The sequence below is a fragment of the Sinocyclocheilus rhinocerous genome, unplaced genomic scaffold, assembly GCF_001515625.1.
Source record: "Sinocyclocheilus rhinocerous isolate Xijiao unplaced genomic scaffold, SAMN03320098_v1.1 scaffold3043, whole genome shotgun sequence".
Lineage (NCBI taxonomy): Eukaryota > Metazoa > Chordata > Actinopteri > Cypriniformes > Cyprinidae > Sinocyclocheilus > Sinocyclocheilus rhinocerous.
In genome coordinates, this window is record NW_015654630.1 from 92,513 (window position 1) to 109,676 (window position 17,164).

The 17,164-nt window shown below is 43.4% G+C and overlaps 1 protein-coding gene across 1 annotated transcript; it reads left to right on the forward strand.

Moving 5' to 3' along the window:
* The first annotated feature begins 8,088 nt into the window (after positions 1–8,088).
* LOC107717688 (vitelline membrane outer layer protein 1 homolog) lies at positions 8,089–8,656 on the forward strand. Its single transcript, XM_016524524.1, has 2 exons — positions 8,089–8,285; positions 8,519–8,656. Exons 1-2 carry the CDS (start codon positions 8,154–8,156, stop codon positions 8,654–8,656), a joined length of 270 nt encoding a protein of 89 aa, XP_016380010.1. The 5' UTR covers positions 8,089–8,153.
* The last annotated feature ends 8,508 nt before the right edge of the window (positions 8,657–17,164 follow it).

Genomic DNA, 17,164 nt, shown 5'->3' on the forward strand with positions numbered 1-17,164 from the left:
GTTACAACAAAACACCCCAAAACATATTAGAAAGAGAAAAGGAGTACTCTTTACTCCAAACCTCCAGTGTTCCTGGAGGTACACAAACATCACATATTTTGGAGGTCTACTAAAGATACGATCAATTGAATCGAACACGTTCACTGTTGGTGTATCTTCAGGAACGGAGCTGGGAATCCCTGGACTAACCCAATCCATAAAAACCATTCAACTTCATGTTTCTTTAGTATTAAGCAAAACAGTCAAACTTGAGCAGGTGCAGTTTCCTTAGAAAAATCTGGAATTGAATTACTAATTGAATGACACTCAGTCACCAACTTCACTTTCAAGCATTAAACAACCCCCATACGTCTGGAATTAATTAAATTTTTAGCTTACCTTTAGACTGAACCCTGCAGCATATGTTCCAGTTGGACACATTTCCCTCCGACCCCACGACCCCCATCTCCCTCCATTCGGCACAGCCAGCTCTGATCTGTAACGTCTGTCGATGCGTCGCTCAGAACGTGTTCCTGTGGACTCAACACTCACCTGCAGTCCAATAATGACTAGCAGTGAAAACATCATGGAAATGAACTGATGCATTGCTGCAGCACTGGCCTGATGGATTAAAATACTGATAAAGTAGATTTGGTTTGTAAATCAAAACTACTCAAAGGAACAGTTTCTTCAAATCCAGAACAAGAAACCCTTCTGAACTGTCTGTGGTCTGTCAACAGGATCTGATTCTTTCACAGCTGCTTCAGAATGCATTTATACGGTTTATCAATATTGTGATATCTGGTTCTAGCCAATCAGCAGCCAGTTTCATTAACAAGGTTCGGGAGGAGCACAATCAGATAATCAATCAATTTGGCACAGGTGGAGCTCAATAGTTAATCACCTTAACTAGCACAATACGTGTATATACAGCCAACTTACCTCTGTCCCACGACAGTTTTCCAGCATCCCTCCTCCACCCCAACTCCTCCTCACTCTTATTCTATTTCTCATCCCATTTTAGGGATAGCTCGGAGCCCTCCCTCTGGACAGTATACGACAAATATGCTTACTTATTGCTCAATCCAATTATATGTTAGTGCGAATTCGTGAATTACAATTCACAGAGTGCAGCCTGCGATGGGGTTGCAACCGTTCCGTATAATATAGAATTGTCCCGAATTTAAGGCATCAAAGAAGCGTCCTGTACGAAAGCTATATGGAACACAGTTTGTCCCGTATATTCGCAGGCATATGCCGTATGACCACCAGACCATATGAATAACAAATTGATAATTAATAATTCTCTTTGCAAATATTATTGTTTTATTTGTGAATGCAGATGTTTTAGGAAGGCTTTAAGAGCAAGCGAAATTCTCTGCCGGCAGCTGCCGCTTCATAGGCTATATGGTTGCACTCAAATTTGAGTTAAAAAATTAAAGTGCCATTGTTTAAAAAAACCTGACGTTTCATAGACCTTCAGTTGTTATGCATTCGAGTTTCATGCCATTTGTATGTCACTTCACAGAATCTTCACCTCCTAAATGACTTGTGCTGTCACAATTCTATAATGGTAGGCTACAATTTACTCAGGCCAATGACTTTTTTTGTATGACATTAAATTATTTTTAAAATGATTGTACATAAATAGGTTAAGCAAAACAAATGATTATTTCGGAGAACTTTTTAATATGTTTAAATGAAACCGAAAAGAAGCAGTGGTGTTTGATATCATATATCGTCTTATTGTAAACACTAGTGCTGTGTTCGATACATCGATACGACAATATATCGTCACAGAGATTTGACAATACGAATATCGATACAGCTGTCCCTGTGCAGCAGTGGACTGCGCTTAATTTGAATACAAGAACCGTGGACTGTGCTTAATTTGAATACAAGGACACCATTTAAAACGGAGTAGAAAAGTGCAAGGTTTCTAAAAAATAGAGCATGAACAGAGCATAATACACAGTATAGGCTACAACAAGGTTTAATCTGGCTGCAGAAGTTAGAAAATCAGTTAGTTAGTTAGAAGATCAGTTCACTTCCAACGACTCAGCTTCAGTGTGGAAAGGCCTGATAGCCATCACCTACTACAAGACACCATCCCCCAGCACTGAGGCGAATCTACAACTTGCTGAAGACCTGAATGAGTTTTATTGTAGATTTGAAACCCCCCCACACCCGTTCTGACCATCTCTCTACACAACCGTTAACACCTCCTGCAACCCCCCTCTCCTCCCCTCCAGCACTTCAGATCAGTGAAGATGAGGAGACCAGGTTTTCAGAAAGAACAAAAGAAGAAAGGCACCAGGCCCAGACGGGGTGACACCAGCCTGTCTGAAAACCTGTGCTGACCAGCTGGCCACCATTTTTTCACAGATCTTCAATAGATCTCTGGAGCTGTGTGAAGTTCCTGCCAGCTTAAAATGTTCCACCATCATCCCCGTTCCAAAGAAACCCAAGATAACAGGACTTAACGACTACAGACCTGTGGCACTAACGACTGTTGTCATGAAGTCATTTGAAAAACTGGTTCTGGCTTATCTGAAGGACAACACTGGACCCTTACTGGACCCCCTGCAGTTTGCCTACCGAGCAAACAGGTCCGTGGATGATGCAGTCAACATGGGACTGCACTTCATCCTGCAGCATCTGGACAAACCAGGGACTTATGTGAGGATCCTGTTTGTGGACTTTAGTTCGGCCTTCAACACCATCATTCCAACACTCCTCCAGACCAAACACCAACGACTGCACCTCTAAAGACCCCTCTGTCAAGCTCCTGAAGTTTGCAGATGACACTACAGTCATCGGTCTCATCAAGGATGGAGACGAGTCTGCTTACAGACAGGAGGTTAAAGAGCTGGCTGTCTGGTGCAGTCTTAACAACCTGGAGCTGAACATGCTCAAAACAGTGGAGATGATCGTGGACTTCAGGACAAACCCCCCTGCACTCTCCCCACTCACCATCATGAACAGCACTGTGACTGCAGTGGAGACATTCAAGTTCCTGGGATCCATCATCTCTCAGGACCTGAAGTGTGTCACTCACATCGACTCCATTGTAAAAAAGGCCCAACAAAGGTTGTACTTCCTTCGCCAGCTGAGGAAGTTTAACCTGCCACAGGAGCTGCTGAAACAGTTCTACTCAGCTGTCATTGAGTCTCTTCTGTGCACATCAATAACTGTCTGGTTTGGTTCAGCTACAAAATCAGACATCAGAAGACTACAGAGAACAGTTCGGACTGCTGAAAGGATTATTGGTGCCCCCCTGCCTACCCTCCAAGAACTGTATACATCCAGAGTGAGGAAAAGGACTCAGAAAATCACTCTGGATCCCTCACATTCAAGTTATCCCCTTTTTGAACTTTTGCCATCTGGCCGGTGCTACAGAGCCCCAAATACCAGGACAGCCAGGCACAAGAACAGTTTCTTCCCCCAGGCAATCTACCTTATGAACAGTTAAATGTTCCCCACAGTATGCAATCAAAATGAGCAATAACCTTATATTTATTTGTTACCACCTCAGTACATCCCTGCATCTCATTCCATTCTACTCCATTCTATCATCTATAGCACAACTTCATACAATTTATTTATTTTTCAATTTATTTTTTCAATTTTTGTCTATTTATATTTACATTTGTGTATTTTTTTTTCTCATCTTATTTTTGTCTGTGTGTTGTTGTTGTCTGTGTACTGGAAGCTTATGTCACCAAAACAAATTCCTTGTATGCGCAAGCATACTTGGCAATAAAGCTCTTTCTGATTCTGATATGTCAAATGTGTACATGGTCAGATTTATGAGCTGATTTATGGCTATATGACCCCTCTGTCACCCTGACTGCCATGTCACCGGGGTCCTGTCACCCCTGACTGACATGACAGTAGGGTGTGTGCACAACTTCATACAATTTATTTATTTTTCAATTTATTTTTTCAATTTTTGTCTATTTATATTTACATTTGTGTATTTTTTTTTCTCATCTTATTTTTGTCTGTGTGTTGTTGTTGTCTGTGTACTGGAAACTTATGTCACCAAAACAAATTCCTTGTATGCGCAAGCATACTTTGCAATAAAGCTCTTTCTGATTCTGATATGTCAAATGTGTACATGGTCAGATTTTTGAGCTGATTTATGGCTATATGACCCCTCTGTCACCCTGACTGCCATGTCACCGGGGTCCTGTCACCCCTGACTGACATGACAGTAGGGTGTGTAAATCAAAAAGATCAAACAGATGTAAGATCTGACTTTTGATGTATTTATGACTGGATTTATGATGTTCTCACCTGTGCCATGGGTTTTTTATGGCGAAGTTCCTTCCTGACCAGTTTTTCACTTCCAGTCTGGAGATGTTTGGGTTCTTCCTGATTGTGGAAAAATGGCTGAGCAAAGCGTGTGTATTGTCACCTCAACCTCAAGGATCAATGTTTGTTTGATCTATACGGTATATGTTAATGCTAGACACCAATTTGTCCCTATCAGCCCGTCTACATCTACCCCCTAAGCAAGGAGGTTGTCTGGGCGTCTGGCTTCCATGTTTGTGTTTTAGGTCAACACCTTTGGTGGATTGGTATCTAGACACCAGAGCCCAAAACTTCTATCTGTTTCCTACCGTGATGTAGTCGGTGTCCGATATAACGTTTTAATATGTTTGTTAATGGGAATGTGCTTTGTTTGGGGTGTTGGAAGACATCCAAACACGTGTTCATGTCAAACCCCTAAACAGTTCTGCTTGATCTATAGGCTAAATGTTGATAGCTAAGAAATCACTGTTTCTGATTGTATGCGCCAATGCTGGAATGCTTTGGCAAGACAAATGTACAAAATATTTTCCATGCCAATAAAGCACCTAAAAACTGAAACATAGAATTAAAGAATTCACCAAGATCATTACCCATCACACTTTCTATATGCTTATGAAAAGGTGTTAGAGGAGCGATGGTCCCCCGAGGGTTGGTTCCCTGGAGGGTTTGCCATCACTTTTACCCTCAGACCGCCCGTGCTACTGCCTGAAGTAGCCCCCACCTGACTGCCACCATGACGAGAACTAGATTGAGGCAGAGGCAATGGAGCTCCGCCCCTTTGAGGTATGCCTAAATGCCCAGGCACGTGAGGCAGCAATCATGGCCATCACCCAGCACCAGGTAACGACCCCAATCCAGAAACGCACGGGTGATACGTTGTCTATAGCAAGACCCACATCATCTTTACAAAGACGTAACGTTGAGTTTGCCAGACGCAATGTCGTCTTTAAAAAGACGCACCCATGAATGCTCTTTTAGGGGAAAAAAAACTCTTAGCGTGCTGAAGCACACAGGGGAGATGGCCACCTGCAACACAAACAGAGGGTAGTGCAGCCTGATGTGTGCAACCCACTCGACACGGCAAAACGATGTTATCGCTCGGCTCCGAAGTGAAAAGCTGGTATGCGTTGCACCTGCTGCCTTTTTATGCTCACGCTGTGATCAGCGGCAGCTGGATGCAATCATTGCATGCCAATGACCATTGGCTCGGTTAGTTTACGCTCGAAGTAGATTGGTCTCTCTAAGCGAGATCCCAATTGTTCACTCCCAATGGCGTCGAGAGTGACTGACTGAAAGGGAACTGTTGTGTGTCTCCGAGCAACACAGCGGTGTTTCGTTACTGAATGAATCGATGTTTTTGAATGAATCGAGTGAGTCAATGATTCAGTAACCCATTCATAAAGACAGTGTCACTTGCCTCGTTTGTGAATGAGTCAGTCATTTGAACAAATTGGTTGAATGAATGAATGACGAAATGACTCACTCATTAAAACAGTTATTTTGCCGCCACCTACTGGTGGTTTGTTTTCATATTTAAAAGTATTGCATTTTTCCCTCCATTTTCTTATTTGTATGTTCAAAAAAATATTTAAAATTAGTTATGCATTTGAAATTTTGCAGTGTAAATGCATTAATGGCACCTCTGCTTCATCAAACAGTCTGTGTAAATACATCTAATGCCACTTCGGATACAGCTTCTGTGTTTCCTGCAGTGGAAAGATGGAGTTTGTTGATACTGATTTCATTTGAATGGTAACAACTCTACAGTTTCATATTATTCTAACTGAATTAATTGAAACAATGTAAGAATTTGATGTGAAAGATGACAAATTCAATAAGGTTAGGGAAAAAAATTTATAAACATAGTGGGAAATGACATCTGTCTTGTTACAGATCTCTATATTTACTTTATTGGCAAATGTACAGCACTTTGGTATACTAGCTGTTTTTAAATGTGCTATAGAAATAAACTGACCTTGACCTTGACCTACAGCAACTCATTTCTACTTCTTTCCAGTCACTGAGCACTTTCTTTTGAGAGTTGTTCAAGTGTTAATTAGTCCACATTGGGGGAATTTTGCTTTGAAAAAAGTAGATTTTTGTTTGTATATGCTGTCAATTATAGTTCTTAAAAAGAAAATCAGAATCTGCAAAAATCGATATCAGCAGGACACACTTACAAAAAAAATCAGAAACTGTAATCGGCCAAGAAAATTGCAATCAGTGCATCTCTAATTTGAACAAGTAAATCAGATTGCGGCTCAAATAAATACAATTGAGAAATTCCAAGTTACAGTAAATGTTACATTAGTTAGTGCAACTTAAATAAGTTGTTTGGACTACACACCTAGTATATTTAACTTAAAATGAATTAGTTGTTGAAACTAAAAAGTTTTTTACTTGACATTGTTTTTTAAGCCAATCGATTTGCATGCATTTTAAAGTAAGATTACCTAATTAGATTTTACAGTGTGTATGAACATACTTTTATGATACTTAAATTCTCCAGAAGAAAGACAGTCATAAGGGTTTGGACCACATGAGGGAGATTAAATGATGACAGAATGATAATTTTTAGCTGATCACTTCCTTTAACACTTGCTTCCTTGCAATCATTCTTATTCACTTGAGGAAATAGTAAACCTGTAAACAAATATTTGCCATTTAATTTAAGGTCTTATATTCTCTGTTGCAGTGCATGCTTAATATTTCACTCATCAAAAATACAAAATCAAACAGGCAACTCAACATTGTATAGGCATTTTACCAAGAAAAACAGTTTTCAGGGACATTAACTGTTAAGCATACAGATATTTTGCTGGATCAGTGTTTGTATTTTTGTGTTTTCAGTCACATGCAGGTCATTGATGTGCACTCGGCGCTACTGGCTGCTGATTGGCTAGAACCAGGAAACCACAATATTGATAAACCATATAAATGTATTCTGAAAAACGTCTCAGGTTACTTATGTAACCATGGTTCCCTGAGTAGGGAACGAGACACTGCGTCCTCTAGGTGTCGCTATGGGGGAACGCCTCGTCGTGACCCGTGTCTGAAGCATACATTGAAAAAACACCAACTCGTTGGCCGGCGACAGCCATGACGTCACTACCGGTGCGACTATAGTATAAATAGGCGACGGGAGCTACACATCATTCACTTCTTCGTCTGAAGCTTGCGTCCGCAGCATGGCAAGAAACCTCATCGGAAAACGCTCGCAGTGCACGCAGATTGCCCCCTCGAGGACATCGCGTGCGTGCTCTTCGCCCAAACAAACAACGCATAGATCGTGTGTGTGTCATTGGGTGTCAAATAGCGATGACATGGATGCACACACCTTCTAAACTCTCTGCTAGTGCTTGCCATAATGAATAGAGATAGCTCTTACTTTTTCCTTGGAAATGCACGCTTCAAACAGAACAGTCAATGAAGACGAAGAAGAGAATGATGTGTGCTCCCGGCGCCTATTTATACTATAGTCGCACCGGTAGTGACGTCATGGCTGTCGCCGGCCAACGAGTTGGTGTTTTTTCAATGTATGCTTCAGACACGGGTCACGACGAGGCGTTCCCCCATAGCGACCCCTAGAGGACGCAGTTCGAAGTTCCCATGAAAGGGAATCAGGCATATTCTGCGGACAGACTGCAGTTGGCTCAGGTTTTCTGTTCTGGATTTGAAGAAACTATTGTTCCTTTGAGCAGTTTTACTGACCCTGGATCCGTTTTTGGTGTAGAAATCAAACAGAATTAATTGAATCAGTATTTTTTATCGATCAGGCTTTTGCTGCAGCAATGCATCTCTTAATTTCTTTACTGTTAATCATTCTTGGGCTGCATGTGAGCATTCAGACATTCATAATGGATTCTGATCCAGACATCAACAGAAAAAACAGATGGTGGCTGAATGTGTACTATGGAACGAACTGGGGATCATGGGGGTTTAAGGACATCTGTCCAAATGGAACGTACGCTGCAGGGTTCAGTCTAAAGGTAAGTCCGGCATTGAATCCATTACAGTAATATGGGGGGGCTTAGTGGTTAAACGTGAGCTGGTGACTGATCATTACTTGTTAGGCATTTAATTCCAGGTATCTCCAGGGAACTGCACATGCTTAATACTACAGGACAGGAAGATGAATGTTACTATGGGATGGTTACAGTTAACTTTTCAATGATTGATTGTAGCTCTTTCAAATTTAGGAGTGTTGTGTTGTTTTTTCAAGGTGGAAGAACTTTCCTATGGCTTTTGGGATGATAACAATGCACTCAATGGAATTCGCCTTCACTGCATTGATCCGTCCAAAGGCTTTTCAAGCTCATATGAAAACTACGCCTCAGTTCAGTCAGAAGTAGGAAGGTAATGGGCTCAGTCTACAGAGTAGTAACAGGGTGAAGTCAGCTAAAAATTAGCGACGTTTTGGTAAATGACTTATTATACCATCAAATAAACTATGCATGAGATCTAATGATATTGTTATAAATTAGCATGGGTCTCTTAAATATGTTTATATTTTTTAAATGTCAAAAAGTATAATTGTTTTAAAATGATGAGAGTTAGAGTATCAGCAGGTACCTTCTTGAGCAACGGCACAACATTCAGGTAAATGGGCCAATATAAAAAGAGAACAACACAGGTAATTTCGGCTGAAATCATTTTATTTTTAACAGTAAATTGACACTATTGTCTTTAGTGTGCCATAGCAACAGCACCATATGCATTTCATTAAATTGACTGAAAGTTGACTGAATATTTCATTAAACAATGCAATTAAAAATGAACTGATCATGTTGTATAGATGTGTGTTTCTGTGCATTGGTGTCTTTTGTGTGCATGTACACTACCAGTCAAAAGTTTTTGAACAGCAAGATTTTTAATGGTTTTTTAAATAAGTCTCTTCTGCTCACCAAGCCTGCATTTATTTGATTCAAAGTGCAGCAAAAACAGTAACATTTTGAAATATTTTTACTATTTAATATCGACTCCAAGCTTTTGAATGGTATATTGTATAATGTTACAAAAGCTTTTTATTTCAGATAAATGCTGATCTTTGGATCTTTCTATTCATCAGAGAATCCTGAAAAAAGTTTCTTGAACAGCAACTCAGAATATTAGAATGATTTCTGAAGAATCATGTGACTGGAGTAATGATGCTGAAAATTTACCTATGTATGATCACAGGAATAAATTACATTTTAAAATCTATTCAAATAGAAAGCAATTTTAAATAGTAAAAACTGGGGATCATGGGGGTTTAAGGACATCTGTCCAAATGGAACGTACGCTGCAGGGTTCAGTCTAAAGGTAAGTCCGGCATTGAATCCATTACAGTAATATGGGGGGGCTTAGTGGTTAAACGTGAGCTGGTGACTGATCATTACTTGTTAGGCATTTAATTCCAGGTATCTCCAGGGAACTGCACATGCTTAATACTACAGGACAGGAAGATGAATGTTACTATGGGATGGTTACAGTTAACTTTTCAATGATTGATTGTAGCTCTTTCAAATTTAGGAGTGTTGTGTTGTTTTTTCAAGGTGGAAGAACTTTCCTATGGCTTTTGGGATGATAACAATGCACTCAATGGAATTCGCCTTCACTGCATTGATCCGTCCAAAGGCTTTTCAAGCTCATATGAAAACTACGCCTCAGTTCAGTCAGAAGTAGGAAGGTAATGGGCTCAGTCTACAGAGTAGTAACAGGGTGAAGTCAGCTAAAAATTAGCGACGTTTTGGTAAATGACTTATTATACCATCAAATAAACTATGCATGAGATCTAATGATATTGTTATAAATTAGCATGGGTCTCTTAAATATGTTTATATTTTTTAAATGTCAAAAAGTATAATTGTTTTAAAATGATGAGAGTTAGAGTATCAGCAGGTACCTTCTTGAGCAACGGCACAACATTCAGGTAAATGGGCCAATATAAAAAGAGAACAACACAGGTAATTTCGGCTGAAATCATTTTATTTTTAACAGTAAATTGACACTATTGTCTTTAGTGTGCCATAGCAACAGCACCATATGCATTTCATTAAATTGACTGAAAGTTGACTGAATATTTCATTAAACAATGCAATTAAAAATGAACTGATCATGTTGTATAGATGTGTGTTTCTGTGCATTGGTGTCTTTTGTGTGCATGTACACTACCAGTCAAAAGTTTTTGAACAGCAAGATTTTTAATGGTTTTTTAAATAAGTCTCTTCTGCTCACCAAGCCTGCATTTATTTGATTCAAAGTGCAGCAAAAACAGTAACATTTTGAAATATTTTTACTATTTAATATCGACTCCAAGCTTTTGAATGGTATATTGTATAATGTTACAAAAGCTTTTTATTTCAGATAAATGCTGATCTTTGGATCTTTCTATTCATCAGAGAATCCTGAAAAAAGTTTCTTGAACAGCAACTCAGAATATTAGAATGATTTCTGAAGAATCATGTGACTAGAGTAATGATGCTGAAAATGCAGCTTTGATCACAGGAATAAATTACATTTGAAAATATATTCAAATAGAAAACAGTTATTTTAAATAGTAAAAATATTTCAACATTTAAACAATTTAAAATCTCACTGTTCAAAACCTTTTGACTGGTAGTTTGTGTGTGTGTGTGTTTTTTTTTTTAAGACTAGATTTTGTATGCATACATATCTATGCAGCCCATTTTAGCTGAAATTGTGGCCCATTTTAGCTTAACCAGCCATTTCTACCTAAAATGAAGTTTTTCATAAAAACCGAAGTTTTTTTTTTAATTAAACTTTTTTTATTTGAAAAAGCATGTCAAAACATTGTTCATAAACGTTTGCTTTGTTGGTAAGCATATGTATAATTGCTTTAGTACCCTTATTGGTGATGAATGAAATTTACTATGTCAGGCTCACTTACCTTACAATTTCTCTGACAAGCTTAATGTAACACTCTGCCCTGCCTGCCTTAAGAAACTCAGACCAATCAAAATTATTGTTACATGTCAACAAGTGTTGAAGCAACAATGCAAGATCAGTTATTGTGACTGATTATAAACATTTGAAGAGATATGACGCTACAACCTTATTTGGCCCATTTTACCTGATAGCCCATTTTAGCGGACTTCACCCTACTAGTTATAGCAGGTTATAGGGGTTATTATGAATTCCTACATTAAGGGTTAGGAACAGCTTCTTCATAAGCTACAGTAGACAAATCAATTTTCTTTAATTTTCAGTAGTAAACTCGTGTTTTTTCTTCAGCTGGGGTCAGTGGACAGAAATCAAGTGGTGCCCTTCTGGATTCTTGACAGCATTTCAGCAGAGAGTCGAATCTTCTCAAGGAATAGAAGACGACACAGCGGCAAACAACATCAGGTGTATATAAGAAGGTGCTCGGCATAGGATCACTGATTCTTTCTCCTTCAGCGACGACATCTACTGCTCTTCGCTGATTCTACGAGATTTGAAGCCTTCGCCTGCAAGCTGATCCAGCCGCCGTTCTGCAGCAGCAAGATCAGCTCGCCGCCTCTGCTCTCTGCTCACCGCTTGCAGCTCGCCGCCCACAGCTCGCCGCTCTCAAGCAGCACTGATTAGCGCTGATGACGGGCACAGTGAATGCATGCGTACCTCACTCTCTCCACAAAGAGAGGTTTCCCCCGTCTCGTTCTCCCATCCACACCAGTGCCCCTATGCCATCGCTAGTGACCTGGTCTCGTTTGGGGGATCGGATGATGAGCCGCTTGATGACAGTATGTCCCTAGCGGCCTCGGATGCTGAGGATTGGTCGGGCTCCATTGCTGACCCCGCCCCCTTGCCATCTGCGGAGCCGATCGACGCCAGGGTTGGTACGGACACCGAGCTCATCCGTGTCCTATCAAAAGCCGTCGAGGAGCTCGGATTGGAGTGGTCTTCGCCTGAAGAACCCACTCGCAGCCGCCTAGACGTGTGGTTTCTGCCGGGACGCCGCCAGACCCCTCCTCAGCGAGCTGCACCCTTCTTCCCAGAGGTTCACGACGAGCTGACGAAGTTGTGGCGTGCCCCTTACTCAGCTCGTTTACGCTCCTCTGTCTCTCCCGCCCTCACTACGGTCAACGGCGCTGCACATAAGGGCTACGATAAGCTGCCTCCTCTGGACGAAGCGGTGGCTGCACACTTCTGCCCCCCCCGCTGCCATCGGATGGAAGGCAAAGGCCGCTCAACCCTCGAAGCCCTGCCGAACGACTTCAGCCCTTGCTGGTTGTGCTTACACCTCGGCGGGCCAGGCTGCGTCTGCGTTACACTCTATGGTGGTGCTCCAAGTGTACCAGGCGAAGCTCCTTCGCGCCATGGATGAGTCTGGGCCAGAACACTCTGCAGCGTTCACAGCGCTGCGCAGCGCCACCGATTTGGCCCTGCGCGCCACAAAGACGACTGCACAGGCCATTGGGAGGTCGATGGCCAGCCTGGTGGTGCTGGAACGCCACTTGTGGCTGAATTTGACAGAGATCAAAGAAGCGGATAAAACCATCTTCCTTGACTCCCCGGTCACCCCCACTGGCCTTTTAGGACCTGCTGTGGAAGGGTTCGCCGAGCGTTTCATGGCTGCACAGAAGTCGTCCAAAGCCATGCGACACTTCCTGCCGAAACGTTCCAGTTCTGCAGCTGCTGCCAGTCGCCCCAAGTGCAAAACGCTACCCTTTTCCGAAGCGCCAGGGACCCCGGCCCAAGGTTGTGCTGGACCCTGCTCCTCAGAAGCCATCCTGATCCCTCAGGAAGGAAGAGGAAGGGGCAAAGTCTCGCTGTGGCCGGACCACCCCCCAAACTGCCAGCACAACCCAGGACAACCCAGCCGGGGGTCCAGCACAACCCCCGGTCCAAGGTTGTGCTGGACCCTGCTCCTCAGAAGCCATCCTGATCCCTCAGGAAGGAAGAGGAAGGGGCAAAGTCTCGCTGTGGCCGGACCACCCCCCAAACCCCCCAAGCGGACAAAATAAAACACAAACATACTTAAAAAGAGAGCAAATTTCCTCTTCCAAACACGGTGAGCCTTCACAGCGACCTGCCGCCTAAACCAATTCAACCCCTTGCCACAAGGGCCAAGGCCTGGCAGGCCATCCCCGACATGTCAAAGTGGGTTATGGGGATTATAAAACGAGGTTATCTACTCCAATTAGCTCAAGAACCCCCGCGCTTCTGCGGTGTGATCCCCACCTTAGTAGGGAACACGAACGCTCACGTTCTTCGTTCCGAGGTGGCTGTGCTGCTGGCGAAACGGGCCATAGAAATCGTCCTGCCAGCTCAGAGTGAATCAGGCTTTTACAGCCGCTACTTTCTCGTCCCCAAAAAGGATGGCGGCCTCAGGCCCATCCTCGATCTCAGGATTTTGAACCGAGAATGACCATTTTGAAACAGATACTCTCGCTAATTTGCCCAGGGGACTAGTTCTTCTCTCTGGATCTGAAAGACGCTTACTTTCCCATTCAGATAGCCCCCCGTCACAGGCGCTTCTTGAGATTCGCCTTCGAGGGAGTGGCATATCAATATACGGTCCTGCCATTCGGGCTGTCTCTGAGGCTCTGGGGTCCTTCTTCGACTCAACCCAAATGAGAGCTGTATCCTCGCCGGAACATGTCCTGGCTATACAGCGGCTGGCGACCGCCTTCACGATTGGCGTCCCTTCCTCTCAGAGTGTTTCAGAGGAATGCTGGGCCTTATGACCTCTGCATCGCCAGTACTGCAGTTAGGCCTCCTTCGCATGCGGCCTCTTCAACACTGGCTGAAACCCCTGGTTCCATCCCGAGCTTGACGTCACGGACACCTTCATATCAAGGTGGAGCAAGCCTGCATCGCAGCCCTTGCCCCTTGGAAGGACCCTTTGTGGTTCAACCAGGGCGTACCCCTGGGGATGATGCACAAAAGGAAGGTCATCTTCACAGATGCGTAAAACACGGGCTGGGGATCCCTGTGCGACGGCAGACCAGCCTTTGGCGTGTGGTCGAGCGAAGAGACAAAGCTGCACATCAACTGCCTGGAAATGAGCAGCGCACATACCCGGCAAACTGATCCAGGGAGCAGACATGCTGTCTCGGAGCAACGTCCCCTCTGGTGAGTGGATGCTTCACCCCCAGACGGTTTGGAAAATATGGGTGATCTTCGGGAAGGCAGAGGTCGACCTCTTCGCCTCAGAAGACAACTCTCACTGCCCAATCTATTTTTCGAAGGAAAGGGATGCGCTGGCCCACGATTGGCCCAGCCTTCTCCTTTACGCTTTTCCCCCGATCGCCCTGCTCCCTCAGGTCATCAGGCGAATCAGGGAACAAAGGCACAAGGTTCTTCTAGTGGCCCCGCTCTGGAGAAACCAACTATGGTTCTCAGAGATGTCTCAGCTGCTCACGGCAGCTCCATGGCCCATTCTCCAGAGACGGGACCTCCTCTTTCAGGCGAACATGACGATATGGCACCCCCAACCCAAGTTGTGGGCCCTACACTTATGGCCTCTCGATGGGAGCCTATGAACCTCCCAGAGGGTGTCTTAAATACCATTTCTCAGGGTAGAACCCTGTCCACAAGGCGCCTCTATGCCCTCAAATGGTCGGTCTTCACCGCTTGGTGTACAAACCGCGGTGAAGATCCATCCACATGTGACATATCTTCAATATTGTCCTTCCTTCAAGAGCTGTTGGATAAGGGTCGCACCCCCTCCACTCTTAAGGTCTATGTGGCGGCTATAGCAGCTTTTCATGCTCCTATAGACGGGATATCGGTCGGCAGGAACAACCTCGTTGTTCGATTTTTGAAAGGGTCTAGGAGGTTGAACCCCCCTCGTCCTTCTACGGTCACTACGTGGGATCTGTCTACGGTTCTGAGGGCGCTCAAAAGCCCCCACTTTGAACCGCTGCAATCCGCTGATATTCGACCCGTCGCTAAAGACCGCTCTGCTATTGGCTTTGGCATCGGTTAAGCGAGTTGGAGATTTACAGGCGCTCTCTGTGAGCCCAGGCGTTAAAAATCTACACTGACCGCTCCGCCTCCTTTAGGCAGTCAGCTCTTTGTATGCTTTGGTGGCCGCACCAAGGGGCTTCCGGTCACAAAGCAAAGACTATCCCGTTGGATAGTCGACGCAATAGCCCTTGCATACTCTTCCTTGGGCCTTCAATGCCCCATCGGGGTCAGAGCACATTCCACGAGAGGCATGGCCTCATCCTGGGCATGGTCCAGTGGTGTGTCCATTGCAGAAATTTGTGCGGCGGCCGGCTGCTCCTCACCGTCCACCTTAGTCAGGTTCTACAACCTGGACGTCCCTGCATTGCAGGCTCAGGTCCTTTCTGCTTAACTGTCTCTCTGAGCTCAAAACGCTCCAGGAACCATACCCCTGCCCTAAGTCTGGATTTAATCCTTGCTGGATTTGACTATGTTTCGAACCCGCTGAAGTTCCCACGCCTGGGCTTAGCTTCCGGCACACTCTTGACCCTATCTAGTTCCGAGGCTGTGCAAAGCTCTAAGAACGATTATGTAAGGCCGGGCTCGACCTCTATGAGTTAGCCCATTTCTTTGCCTCCTCTTGACCCCGAAAAGAATCTGGGTCTCTGGCTATGGCCTGCTTCATTGTAGTTATCACCAAGTATGTTTACACACACACAGGGCCGGAGTGGGACTCATTTTCAGCTCTGGAGTTTCATGCCTTAGACCGGCCCACTTTAGTTCACGACTGACTATATTTAAATAATGGAATTAAAACCTCAGTATATAAGTCTGCAATAGTGCACTGTTCTCTACAGCCTTGTAGTTCATTGCATTTTTCTAGAGCAATTTGTACCATAATGTATGTCTGCCTGCAGTCAAAAAGTTCTCAGAAATAATCATTTGTTTTATTTAACCTATTTATGTACAATAATTTAAAAAATAATGTCATACAAAAAATGGCATTGGCCTGAGTAAATTGTAGACTACCATTATAGAATTGTGACTGCACAAGTAGTGTACTAATTTAGGAGGTGAAAATGTGAAATGACATGCATACAAAAGGCATGAAATTTTATTTCAATTTTATTTATCAGATTTTATTGCAATAATATAGCCTATGAAACAGGAGCAGCCGGAAGAGGATGTTGCTTACTCTTAAAGCCTTTCTCAAATGTCTACATTCACAAATAAAACTATGATTTTTGCAAAAAGAATGATTAATTATCAACTGAGAATTTGTTATTCATATGGTCTGGTGGTCATACGGCATATGCCTGCGAATATGGGACAAACTGCGTTCCGTATAGCTTTCGTACGGGACGCTTCTTTGATCCCTTAAATACAGGACAATTCTATATAATACGGAACGGTTGGCAGCCCTATCGCAGGCTGCACTCTGTGAATTGTAATTGTTTAAATGAATGTACAGATATGTTATTTACAAGTGTGGGGACTCTAGACTCAAGATAGGCATACAGGTATTTTGCTGGATCAGTGTTTGTGTTTTTGTGTGTTCATTTACATACAGGTTGTTGATGTGTTCATCTGTGCTCCTGGCTGCTGATTGGCTAGAACCAGATATCACCGTATTGATAAACTGTATAAATGCATTCTGAAGCAGCTGTGAAAGAGTCAGGCAGATTCACGAGTTCACACTAACATATAACTGGACTGAGCAATTTGGCGTGCTGTCCAGAGGGAGGGCTCCGAGCTCAGAGAACTCCCCCTATCCCTAAAATGGGATGAGAAATAGAATAAGAGTGAGGAGTTGGGGTGGAGGAGGGATGCTGGAAAACTGTCGTGGGACAGAGGTAAGTTGGCTGTATATATGTAGGCTACGTATTGTGCTAGTTAAGGTGATTAACTAACGAGCTCCACCTGTGCCGAATTGATTGATTATCTGATCGTGCTCCTCCCGGAACTTGTTAATGAAACATTATTTCTGCTAACAGAC